Source organism: Fukomys damarensis, unplaced genomic scaffold, assembly GCF_012274545.1.
Source record: "Fukomys damarensis isolate Sample0158 unplaced genomic scaffold, DMR_v1.0_HiC HiC_scaffold_19, whole genome shotgun sequence".
Classification (NCBI taxonomy): domain Eukaryota; kingdom Metazoa; phylum Chordata; class Mammalia; order Rodentia; family Bathyergidae; genus Fukomys; species Fukomys damarensis.
In genome coordinates, this window is record NW_022900931.1 from 49,254,755 (window position 1) to 49,268,758 (window position 14,004).

Here is a 14,004-nt window from a genome sequence, read left to right on the forward strand (position 1 = left end):
ATAGCAACTGTATGGGATGGAAAATATCATAATGTTGCCCTTCTTTTTCTCATCTGGAAAGTAGACATAACAATGGTCCTTATCCCATTGGGCATTTTTAGAAGAATGACTAGATATTGTTATTTAGGATAACATTAGTAGTAGTAACAATAATAACAGTAATTAAAGAGCTAACTTGCAATTTTGAAGGAGAAGGAGAGAGAGAGAGAGAGAGGAAGAGAGGGATTTAACATAGATTTGGCAGTCCCCTTCAACCCATTTTGTTCTCCTTTTCTTGTCCATCTCACCTTCCCATGGAGCCACACAACCACTCAAGTTTGTCTGGATTTGTGCTCCTTGGCTTCTCCAGTGTGGGACATGTTAGGGGATGGCTCTTTGTCCTGCTGCTGTTGGCATACCTGTTCACTATTTGTGGTAACATGCTCATCTTCTTAGTCATACGACTGGATACAGCCCTACATAAACCCATGTACCAGTTTATTGGTGTTCTCTCCTTTTTGGAGTTGTGGTATACAGCCACCACCATCCCCAAAATGCTAGCTAATCTTCTCAGTGAGAAGAAGACCATTTCTTTTGCAGGATGCCTTCTTCAGACCTACTTCTTCCACTCCTTGGGGGCCTCTGAATGCTACCTTCTTACAGCCATGGCCTATGACCGTTACCTGGCAATCTGCCGGCCCCTCCACTACCCTGCGATTATGACCACAACTCTGTGTGTCAAGATAGCTGCTGGCTGTTGGACGTGTGGTTTTCTGTGTCCAATTTCAGAGGTTGTCCTGGTATCCCAGCTCCCTTTCTGCAACTACAATGAGATCCAACACATCTTCTGTGACTTTCCACCTCTTCTGAGCTTGGCATGCAAGGACACATCCACTAATGTTCTGGTGGACTTTGCTGTCAATGCCTTCATCATCCTAATCACTTTCCTCTTTATAATGGTTTCTTATGGGAGAATCATTGGGGCTGTGCTAAAGATAAAAACAACAGCAGGAAGAAAGAAGGTATTTTCTACCTGTGCCTCACATCTCATTGTGGTCCTCATCTTCTTTGGGAGCATTATCTTCATGTATGTGAGGCTCAAGAAAAGCTATTCACTGACTCTTGACAGGACACTTGCTGTAGTCTATTCTGTATTAACACCACTGGCTAACCCGGTCATCTACAGTCTTCGTAATCAGAAACTCATAACAGCCATCAAGAGAACTATCTTCTGGAATGGGGCAAGAGCTAGTCCCATTCGCCGCTGACTTTCTACCAAGGTTCTTCCCTTATCTGAATGTTTACCTCATTTAATCTGTGTGTACCATTGCCCAAGACTTGAACAATATTCCCATTTGCACTTTTCCTTTTCCTGCATCTTTATTGTTCATATTTTTTACTTGATCAATGCTATCAGCTTTTAATAATATGTTAGCATCTCCATTTTTTAAAAATAAAAGTATATACATTGCCCTGGCCATATGTTTCCATTTACCTAGACATTCGTTTTTCTGCTCTCTTCTTCAGTTGAATTTCTCAACACAACTTAATCCTCTCTTCTTCATTTTCTGTTCACTTATTCCACCCTTACCAATCTGGCTTTGTCTTAAGCCTTTCAACCCATACTTTGCTGAGCTTAGTAATGACTTCCATAATGGAAAATCTACTAAAATCCTTCTTGCCCTTGCCTTTCCTTGAAATCTTAGCACAAATGCACAGTCTTTACTTTCTAAATGTTTGCCTCTTAGCTTCTGTAACATCATCCTCTACCAATTTTTTATCACTCTAAGAAGTTTTTCTCAGTCTCCTTCATCTTGCAGCACTTTCTGTTTAGAATTATTCTTATAGCTTTAAATGCCATCTCTATCCACGCCAGGAACTCATAAATTTTCTATCTTCAGACAAGAACTCTCTATTGAGCTTTAGACTTATATATCTAAGAGCCTAACCCTACTAATGTCTCTTGGGAATTCAAACTCTACATGTCAAAAATGCAACCTTAATCTTTCCAAGCCTGAAAATTTGATGTTTTTATTTCTGTGTGTTCAGAAAATTTCAAATACTCTGCTTTGTTTCTTTTACCATCCCTACCTCCAATTCAAATATGTTTTGTTTTTTGTTACCAGGGATCGAACTTAGGACCTTGTGCTTGTGAGGCAGGGAGTGGAACCACTGAGCTAAATCCCTGGCCTTTTACCTCTGATTCATTATTCACTATATCAATTCTTTCTCAAAATATATCTAAATTTTTTTCTTATTCTCTTTAGTTTACTCTCATGATTTAAATCACTAACATCTCACAACTGAATTAATAAAATAATATTCTGCCCATTCTCCTGGCTCCTAATTTTCTCCTGCTGTGCTTTCCACATAAATTTCCACATATTTATTGCATTTTAAACCTAAGCTGGGTAAGCCATTCTAAAATGAAGAAATACTCTTAGTTGCATATGAGGTAAAATCTCATCATACTTTATAAGGCTAAAGTAAATATTTTCCTTTTTTCCCATGCAAAATTGACTCCTCCACCTTCCTCAGCTCACTTTCCCCAGCCATGTTGTCATTTTTTTTTCTTGTTATTGTTGTTGTTTTGAGACAGGCTCACACTGTGTAGTTTAGACTGATCCTGAATTCACTATGTAGCTCTGGCTGACCTTGAACTCATGGTGATCCTCCTGCCTCAGCCTCCTGAGTCCTGGTTTTATAGACGTGCATGGCATGCTTCTTTTTGAGTTCTTCAAATGCATTAAGATCTTTCTGGCTTAGGATCTGCACACACTGTTTTTGTTCCCCTTACAGTCATTGAGTTTAATCCACATAATTGTATGAGTTTCTGTTCAAATATTTCTTCCAAATGACACCACATTTAAGAGGACTTCTGAACACTCAGACTGCTTTATATTACTTATTTTTATCTTTTCAGTTATATTTTTTTCTTTCAAAATATGTATAAGAATTTACAGGTGTATACACAATTGTGTATAGGTACCTGTAAAGAGTTCAGTAGTCTTTCCTACAAGTCTATAAGCTTTGTTTGATCTAAAATCATGTCAGATTTGCTGGAGATTTAGCACAGTGGTGTCACTGCCTGCTTCATAAGCTCAAGGTCCCAAGATTGATCCCCAGTATCAAAATAAATAAATAGAATCATGTCAGTTATATTGTGTGCCACATGTATAAAATTTAACATAATAAACACAGTAAGTTTTCAACGAAAGTGTAATAAATGAAAAATGTACTAAATCTTGTCCCCTTGCATCATTAACATATTTGGTCTTTAATAATGCCATCCCAATTCTAACTACCCGTCATCAATACAGTGCTCTCGTCTACCCTTACTTTTCTAAACAGCTAACTTCAATACAGTAATTGCAATCTTTATTAATTTTTTTTAAAGAATGAGTTTTTGGTTACACAAATATTTATTATGTTCTGTTCTCAGCTTTATTTATTCTTTCTCTTATCATTTGTATTCTCTGGTTTTATTTACTCTGAGTTTAATAAATTATTTTTAGTTTAAGAAGCTGGAACCGTAGGTCACAGATCTGTGCGTTTTTCACTTATATAATTTTAATTCTATAAGTGTCTTTAAGTAGTACTTGAACTTTAGCTACTAGAATTTTAATATATTATATTTCTATTTTAGCTCAATTAAAAACATTTTATAATATTCATATGTTTCTTATTTGACTGAGTTATTTATAGAATTTTTTTCAAATTCAGATGTTTCTCATTTAAGGATCAAGTTTTATTCCTACTACTTGATCATTAAATGAATTGGTCGCTAAATGAGTAGCTATATATAGTGTATGCAATACTCAGAACAAATAAATGGTTAAAATAAATTTTGCTTTTATTTGAATAAACCCTGCTTGCAACAGTGTAATATATAGCAGAACATAAACCACAGTACTGTACAGTGCAGTCAGCAGGAATTCCAGCACTATGCTGTAGAAGAAGCCACCACGGCCCCGATGTCACTCACATTCCTGCACCATAAGCCCAACTGCAGACTGTAACTCTGAGCAGCAGGTTGTAAGTATGAACAGTGCATCTTGATGGTAAGTCCTGACATTTGTTGAGCACGTAGGCCATTAAACAAGGAATATCTGTATTTTTTTTCTCTGGTTCAGTCCCAGTTTTCCCTTCCCTGGGATGTAGGGGTAGAGACTTTTCAATTACTTTGCCCTTTTGCAAAATATAGGAGATATCTACCATCCTGAAACTAAGACATATTTCTGAATCTTCACCAAACCTGTGGGTTTTCTTCTTTCTTTTCTTTTCTATGGCACTAACTTTATTATCTTTATTCACACCCAAAAAGTAAAGAGTATGTTGCCTTTCTGTAAGTGCCTTAAAGCTCACTCCCATGGAGATTGGGAGAAAGATCTTTATAAGGCTGTATACCTTTGCTAGAGTAGCCGATTTTACCATTCTCCAGTCTATTACCATTATGGAGACTGTCTCGTTACTCTTACCCAGTCCCTAGTGTAGCAAACCGTGAAGTCCCTGGAGAATAGTCCTATGAACACTTTCAGAGTCAGTGGCTGGAGAAGATGCTACATGTTCGTGCTAGACCACCCTCACCCTCTAGCTATTCATTCATAAATACTTGATTAATTTTCCTTTTTATTTGTGTGGCACTTAGTATGTAGATTCTGTATTAAATAAGCAAGTTCTCATGACCTAATTCTCCTTAAACATTCTTGTCTTTCCTTAGATTTTGAATTAATTGTGTTGATTAATTGGTCTTTGATATATTGAAGAAAAGACTCAATTTTTCACCTTATCTGTTTTTTCATAAGGGTTATTTTTCTAGTCAGCTTTCCATTGCTGTGAAAAATTACCTGAGAAAATCAATTTAAAGGAGGAAAGACTTGTTTGGGGTTACAGCTTCAGAGGTTTCAGCCCATGGCCAGGTGGCTCTATTTCTTTTAGGACTATGGCAAGGCAGAAATATCACAGCACAATGGCAGATGATGGCCATGCACCTCATGGCAGCCTGGAAGCAGAAAGGGTGAGAGAGCCAGGAACAAGGTATATTCTTCCAAATTATGCCCATGCCTTCCTCCAGCCAATACCAACTGCTATCAGCCCATTCGATGGATTGATAGAGTGATGAGTTTAACACTCTTATGACTCAATCTCCCTCCAAAAACCCATAATCTAGCAATAAAGCCTCTAATACAATGAGCCATTTGAGGGACATTTTGGGTTCCAACCATAGGGAGAGGAGTTTGTTTGGCTAGGTGATTTAAACATTCTCTGTATTCACTCAATGTGATGCTTATTCTCTTAGTTGAGCCATATTATGGCCTTCTAGTGAAAGAAGAAGTATTAAATCTAGGCAAGGAATTTTGACATGGGGTTATCCTGAGTGACTTCATCTCAGCCTGAAAGTTGGAGTCTACCTAAAAGGTACAAATTTTGTTATGATTTCCTTGCTCTTTTCTACTGATCTTTTATTTCTTCTATCCTACCTCATTCCCTATTCCCAAGACTTGGATCCCTTATTCTTAAAGAGTTATAGAAGGCCAGATGGTCCATCACGTGTAACTGCTTCATGCTAAGGAGGGTCATTGATCCTACTTAGCCAAGAACCGAAAGGGTATTCCTGACTGCTCTAAAGAAGACATAAGAATACTGGGTTTTGCTGTTTGTGAAATGATCACTCTTTGATAGTCTGAAAGACAGGAGAGAGGCATATGAGACATTAGGCATTAGGACACACCAACAATGGATCATGCAACATAAAAGAATTCCAGTGCACAGTGTCATAGCCAGAAAAATGAGAACTGCATTAGTGCTTATTAGATTTTTCGTGTCTATTAATATTTGTTTTATATAGTTGGGTGCACTGGTATTTGGTGAATACATGTTTATGATTGTTATTTTATCTTCTTGGAATTTTCCCCTAACACATATATAGTGACTTTCTTTGTCTCTTTTGATCAGTTTTGGCTTTAAGTTCACACTGTCTATAAATAGAATAGCTCCCCTTGGTTTTTTCTGGGTTGCTGTCTCATGAAGTACTGTTTTCCATCCTTTGACTTTTAGTCTATGAATTTCTTTTTGTGTTAAATATGTTCCTTGCATGCAGCACTTTGTTGGATCTTGTCTCTTGATCCATTCTGCCAGTCAGTTTATTTTGATTGGCGAATTAAGATCATATACACTGATGGTTATAACTGATATATAATGGCTTATCCTTGTCATATTACTTTCCTCTTGTTGGTTCCCCATCTTTCCCGCCTGTTTAATTGTTTTACCTGCCTGGTGGCTTCTTTCTATTAATTTTTTTTTTTTTTGGAATTGTGGTATTTATTATCTCTTTCTAAAATTTCATTCAAACATTTTGTAGAGCTGGATTAGTGGTTACAAATTTCTTCAGTTGTTCTTTCATGGAAGTATCTTATTTCTCCATTGATTTTGAAAGATAGTTTCGCAGGTTATATCAGTCTGGGTTGGAGGTTGTTTTCTTTCAGGACCTGAAATACTTCACTCCACACGCTCCTTCACTTACTGATTTGCTTTGAGAAGTCTACTGTGATTATGTTGGGCTTTCTTTATAGGTGACTTGTTTCTTTTTTCTAACAGCTTTTAATATTCTGTTCTTGTGCTAGGATTTCTGAGTCTTGATAATTGTATGCCCTGGCATAGATTTATTTTGGTCACTGCTAATTGGAGTTTTAACTGTCTTAGTAAAATATAAAATCTTTGTTTTTTAATTACTTTGTAAGCTTACCAAGAGTTTCTTAATATCTTAGGAAAATCTTGTTTTAAACATAGAAAACTTTTAAACTCTTAATTATAAACAGATTACTTATGTTATAATAATTTATTTAATAATGTTTGTTGAGGTGTGCCACATTAAGACTCTGGGCAAAACTGAAGAAGGCACTCATCTGTGGAGAACCCTGAACAAACTGGTTCAGACAGCTGCTTTTTAGGCCGCAGAGTGGAATTTTTTGTTTTGTTTTGTTTTGGGTTTTTTTTTGGGGACCCGGATCGAACTCCAGGCCTTGCACTTGTGAGGCAGGTGGTGTCACCATTGAGCTAAATCCCCACCCCCCAGTGGAGTTTTGAGTTTTGTGGGTAAGTTCCTCAAGCCAAGGCATCTTTATTTATTTGTCTTAACAGTTACTCTAGATGACTCTTGACAACCAAACTGTAGCAGTTAATATTTTGAACAGATATATATGTGTGTGTATATATATGATATATATTAAGTTTATTATATTTAATATATATGTTAATATTTATGATATTATATTCTTTAACCAAGAAAAACATCTCTTAAGTTATTATACACAGACAATAGGCATTTTTTAAATAAAATTTTAAGATAAATATTATCTTAATTGCCTAACAACCTCAAAGAAAACATATCATCAACTATAAGACATCTTTACTCTTATTGTACCAGCCAATTTAAATCAGCTTACTTTTTTTTTTTTTCCAAATTTATTGAGTTTATTGGTACATTTAGGGATACAGTACAGTTACATTCATTGTTGGGATCATGTACCTTTACATGGCAAGTCTTGATTCTCATTTTTTCCCCTTACCTCTGCCCTCCCTTCACCCCCTCCTCCCCTCCCCATCTACAAACACTTTATTTTCATCTTTTCATTCTCTCACATTTTTTTCTTTTCCCTTTTTGTTCTTCCCCTACGTATCACACCTTCCCTACACCTTTAGCTCCTTTCCTCCCATTTCTAAATGTCAGTAATCTTATTAGAATCTTATGCATTGTTGCAGAATATTCACACCAGGGAAACTATTTGGTATTTACACATGTGGGACTTATTTATTTCACTTAGGAGTATATCTTCAATATGTATCCATTTTCCTATGAATGAATCTATTCTCTCGCTCTTTATGGCTGAGTAATATTCCATTTTATAGAAAAACCACAACTTCTTTATCCAGTTTCCAACGGATGGGCAAATAGGTTGTTTCCAAGATTTAGCTATTACAAACTGTGCCGCTATAAACATGGGTGTGCATGCTTCTCTGTGATATGATTCTTTTAGTTCTCTTGGAAAGATACCCAACAGAGGGATGGCTGGGTCAAATGGCACCTCCAGTCCAAGCTCTTTGAGGTATCTCCATATTGTAAATCAGCTTACTTTTAAGACATGTAAACAAGAACCAATTGAGCTATATTATGAGTGTCCACTTGTTGATAAGCCAATCTAAGTGAAACTTTTGGAGGACAATATATATCTGAATGTTAACATAGAGAAGCATATATATTAACCTAAATCATATATAACCTTTATGTTACAAAATTTTAAGGATTTTATTTGCAAGTTCCATGTAAGCCCTCATTCTGTAATATTTTAATTGGTTTTGGCTATCCCCAAAAATCTATATATCTGATTTTTCATGGAGAGCCCAGAAAAGCCAGAAATTTACAAGGGCAAAAATTAAAAGAAAATCGATACAAGCTCAAAAAAATTTTTATTAAGCAGCTGCAGGTGCCTGAACTAATTATTAAACAGATTAATGGACAGACAACATAACATACAGAACACATATAACAATTACATTGAAATAGTGTGAATTCTTAGATCCATTGGCCATAATGAATTTGAAAACTGGCTTTTATAGTTATAGGTTTATAACTATAAATAAGACTAATCAGTTAGAACTTTTTCCTTAGGTTATCAGTTAGCATTCTTTTTTAATGTAACTCACAACAGTATTTCCTGCACTATTGTAAGCTACTCTGAGTACCTTTTCTGTTAGTTGACCCTATAGATTTATAACATAACTAATAAGACAGAAGGGAAAAGAGAGAATGACTATAAATTGTTAGATACATTCTTAGTTTATTTTTCATCCTTATTATAAATCCAAGTTTGAGGCCTTTCTATTCTAATTTACATTTGGAGAAAAATTAACCTTTAAAATTCTCTATCTTAACCCAGTCTCAGCTTTATAAAATATAACCTAAAGGTGACATTTTGGGGAAAGACACTGAGTTACCCATAACATACACGATGTATTACATTGCATGCATTAAGATCTCTCTTTTACACTTTTGGAAAGAATTAAATAAGCAAAGAAAAGGACAAGACAAGATCTTACTTAGGCCCTTGAGTTCAGGCTGTCTGAGCCACCTTCATCTTGGGGTCCCACTGCATACACAGTACTCCCAAATCAAGGTCATGCCCCAAACTGGGTCACACGAGGTGTGTAGCTTGCTGATGTGACCTGATCAAACTGGGTCAGGCTGCATGTACAGCTTGCTCTGTTTTTCTTTCTTTGTTTGTTTGTTGTTGTTAAGAGCCAGAATTGACAGAGTGGGGCAGGTCTCATCTGAGAGTCAGAACCACCCCTCTTTAGCCTGTTTTCTGCCCCTCAGGAGTCCAGGGATACCTGCTAGTAATGTGATAATTTGTTCATGTCCAGAACAAACATTCTTGTTTCTCGGACATAGCTATTCCAACCTTTATTAACTGATCAAAAAAGAAGGGGAAAAAAATTGTAAGCAAGAACTGGGTGTTACTAAAAAATTTACTCCAAAAACACATTTCAGGGAAAACACAGAAGCCACGTACTCTCCTCCCTCCTCCCGTGTGAGTTGTCTGACAGAGGAAAGCCAGGGTAGAAGAGAAAGGACAAGAAAAGTATTTGGGGCTTTCTTAGGGGAAAGAGGAGGAAAAAAAAAGTAAGTCACTGGGTTACTTCTGAGTTAAATCCATAGACTTCACTAGGTCCCAGGGATAGTGTCAGCTACCATCTGATTGACGACTTGAATCTGAATGGCTTAGCATGGTTCCCCAGGGGAGCTGTGGCACTGATACAGGAGATGAAATATGAAAATACTATATCTCCCAAACTGTTAGATGTCTGTTACACTGAGTTTGTGTTCCCTAAAATCAAAGAATGAGTTCTGGGAACAACAGAGTTTAAGAGTAGAAAAATATTTATTGAGAGGACAGCTCCCGACCTTAATGGGTAGCTGGGACCCTACTTTACAGGGAAGTTTTATAGAGTAAAACCCCCATGGGTACAACATAAGTTACAGCTATGATTAACCAATAAGTTTACATGTATAGTTGTTTAGATAATAGTGATCCAAAGCAGAAACAAATCAAGTAGCAAGAGTATGTGGAAAGAGCAAAGAACTTCTTCAGTAGGTGATGGATCTGGGGGCCTCACCCACGGAGGTGACTGATGCCTATTAGACTTTATTAGGCTAGCTGTTGTCATTTATCTCCTCCTTGGTGAACTTTGTAGGCCTGGTCTTCTGTTATCTTGAGCCCTCAAGTGATGTGCCTCTGGCTGCAGTTGTAGTGTTTTTCTTTTTTCTTGACTCTCTGAGAGTTCAACCCTGTCTGACTGCCTACTAAATTTTTATCTAATTTAGCTGTCTATAATTGAATCAGGCAGACCAAGCTAATGCCCTTTAAAGAGACCAAAAGAGCAGTTTAGAGGCCCTCCTGCAGTGTCAAATGTTTAAGACATGTAAGAGCGAGATTGTTTTCTCTGGTATGACCTAGAGACTGTTTCTTTCTACTGGGTGCCAGGACTGTAGTTTCCTATGTTGGTTACATGAGAAATTTTGCCCAAGACACTAGAAGCAGCTTCATTCTTATTTTGTATCTCCATGGCTGAGCAAGATTTTTCAAAGTTCCATTCAACCCAGGGAAGGGGTGTGGTGCTTATTCTAAAGAAATACCTAGAGAGACTGCCACATGTCCTGGAGAGTACCTCCTGACATCTCTTTTCTCTGTGGTTAGAGCAAGAGACTCTTGTCTTGGGTGCTTTTAGGTAGAAGCACTCACTTTCTAGGGGCTTAAAACTCTAATTGCTAGCAGGAAAAAAGACCCTGAGGCAGTAGAAATATGTAGACTGGGAAAGCAAGAGAAAGTAGGAGGAAAAAAAGATAAACTGTGATTTAGAGGGCAATGGGTTGAGAGAAACATAAAAGAAGAAAAAGAAAAGAAAAAAATGAAAGGCTCTTTGGTTAAACTTACCAAATTTTCCCTCTCCATGTTTCTCTTTACCTCTTGTTCCTGGCTGGCCAAGAAAAAATGTCACAAGGCTGGGTATGGATGATTCCCAAAAAGCTGAAATAAAGAGCTTAACCCATCCCTACAGGTTTGCTGACTCCGATCACAGAAAAATAATTTTCAGGACACATCAGAAAGAGGTACAAGCAGGCTTCATTAGGCAGAGATAAAAATTATAGCAGTCACTCTAGAGAAATGCAAGCATTTTGAGAAATGAGATACATTATAGTTTGGGACCGGAAACATTTATACCTTTCTTGAGAGGTTGAAAATCTGGGGATAAAAGTCCCCACTCCTTTCCCTACAAAGGATACTAGCTCATGCTATAGACTTGGGAAGTCTATTTATTTTTGTGGTTTTATAATGTTTTTATTTATTTATTTTTGGTAGGTAATTTAAACATTCTCTTGATTGACTCAACCTGTTGTTTACGTTCTTACTTGGGCTGATTTATGGCCTTCTAGTGATAGCTCTGACAGGGGAAGCATGTAAATCTGGCCAAGGACTATTGACTTTGTCCTTGTCTCGGTAAGGCTCCTATGCCTTACTTTCTTAATTGAGCCAATTTTGCTCTTTAGTGAAAGATCTAGTAAGGAAGAGAGTTAAATCTATCCAAAGAATGTTGGTATGAGGCTGGATTGCTTCAGCTTAATCTGGAAGTTGCAGCTTTCTTAAAAAGTATAATTTTGAGTTATGATTTCCTTGTCTCCTTTCTACCTTTTCTTTCATCTATCCTACCTCAGCATTATATAATTTCAAACATTGCTGAACCTGCACTTATCACAATTTTTCAAACATAATATTAGAAAATGTAGTCCTCTCTCCCTTTTATTTTTATTTGGTCTTATCAAAAGCTTACTTTTTTAGGAACCAAAATTTTTTTAAAATATCAAATTATAGATTTATCAGGCTGGATGTAATCATTTAGTTAAATTCTTATATATTCATATTTGAAGCAAACATCTATAAAATATCATTCTTAATTCTTTACAGTCTGTTGAGACTTTTTTCATGGCCCAATATTTATTTAATTCCACTTATGGTTGAATTTGATGTTTTGTACATACTTCCAGGAGATGGTCTTGTTAATTACTCTCTTTAAATCTTTAATATGTCTGCCCAATGTTTTAATACTCAGAAGAAGTATTTTAAACATTTTATTCTGAGAATGAGTATTTTTTTTTTTTTAGTAGTTCTACTTATTCACTATGCAGAGCTGAAAATCATGAAATTCCATGGGCCTGGGATTTAGCTCAGTGGTTCTGTGGCCTGCCTTGCAAGCGCAAGGACCCGAGTTCAATCCCTGGTAACAGGAAAAAAAAAAAAATCATGAAATTCCACAGCAGAAGGAAGTAACTGTTTGGTAAAAAAGCTGAAAATCCAGGACCAGACCAGAACTACCACAAACCTTTATTATGGGGAGGATCTGCCGGGCTGTCTCTGAACAGAGAGAGAAGCAACATGGCAGCACAGGGAGCTTCTTTTGTAAGAGCAGAGTGGGGTAAGCCTGAGCTGGGGTGGAGTTGAGTGAGGGAGTATTAAGAGATTGGAGGAACCTCTGACATCAGTAGCTGTTAGGAGGTAGCAAGTATTAGGTTACTTTTAGGTATTAGGTATTTGGGTATTAGGTTACTTTTATTAGGTGGGAGAAGAGGCATGATGGGAAGAAGAAGCCTGTCCTTTGTTGGGAGAAGCCATATTTTAACATGGAGGCTGCTAGTCCATGTGGCAGACATCTTAAGACAAGGGAAATCTTAAGTAACACATGCATATAGGGCTGCAGCTCCAGAGAAGAGCTAGAAAATGTCCAGGCTATGCATTTTCAGTTCCTCTTTCCACATTCACCATATTATGTAAATAGTTCTGAGATTTTAGTTTACATCTAAACCATCTTGAAGCACATAAAAACACAGATTGCTAGACCCAGCCCTGCAAGTTTCTAATTTAGTAGATCTTGAATTCATATACTCATTACAATAAAAAGATTTCTCTATACACTTGCTTAAAAAGATTCCAATTTTATTGTTTTATTTACACCTCAAATAAACATTTTCTCTGTTCTTAGAAGAAACTTAAAAAGATTTTACAAGCTGTTCACCAGGTGAAGCAAAGAACTAAACCAATGGCCTCTAAAAACAGAATTTTTCTTAGACCTCCATGACAGCAGATAAAAGAAATAGCTGTCCAAGAAGGACTTTACATGCACAGGAATCATGATTAAATGGATTTTGTCTTGCTAGTCTGCATCTAAGTAAAAGGTCATTTCAGTGAAAGATCAGAAGGGCTGCGACTACGGGAGTCACACAGGTCCTGACAACTCCACAGCTCCCAGGCACATTTAAAACCAATGTCCTTCTTTCCCTTTTCTCAGTAGAGTTAATTCTTTAGATTTAGTTGATAGTGTACTTACTAACATATTTTGGGAAGACATTTGACCTTTTTCTTGCTGTGGGAGACTTAATGTGAAACTGGACATCTAATACTTAAATATACATGGTATGACTTTGTAATCATGAACCCCATTGTAATCAGGCATCACAGAATTAAGCAGGAGCATGGAGTGGTTCTGTGATATACGGAGCCAAGTCCTACTGGTGGAAGTGAAAGTAGAGGTAGTGTAGTAATTTAGCTTAATTGTTACAAAAATGTAGTCAGAGTGTAAGCTGCACTGCAAAAGGAATTTTAAAAGTCAGCTATTCTTTTTTTCTTTTGGAGACAGGGGGCTTCCTTGTGGCCTACAGCATAAGCAGTTGACCACACCTTTCCTCAGCCCAGAGGAATGAACACAATATGCAGATGCTAACACTAGGAGGGATGGAGCCTTGTTCCTTCCACAAGAAAAGGATCAAGGAGCTGAACCTGGCTGGAAGTAACAAAGCAAGTGTGAATACCTGAATTGTCACTCTGTGTCCCTCTTCCTTACTACAAAAGGCCCTCCCATCTAGAACCAGTGAGATGGTGATTTGAGGCAAACAGACCTCTCCTCCTCAAAATTAGC

General features: G+C 37.0%; 1 protein-coding gene across 1 annotated transcript; it reads left to right on the plus strand.

Annotated features, from left to right (window-relative positions):
- Nucleotides 1-293: 293 nt before the first annotated feature.
- Nucleotides 294-1,247, plus strand: LOC104855657 (olfactory receptor 6N2). Its single transcript, XM_010614560.1, has one exon. It carries the CDS (start codon nt 294-296, stop codon nt 1,245-1,247), a length of 954 nt encoding a protein of 317 aa, XP_010612862.1.
- The last annotated feature ends 12,757 nt before the right edge of the window (nt 1,248-14,004 follow it).

What these genes read in the sequence shown, in the direction of transcription:
- LOC104855657 (XM_010614560.1), top strand. Translation starts at nt 294, where the DNA reads ATGGAGCCACACAACCACTCAAGTTTGTCTGGATTTGTGCTCCTTGGC.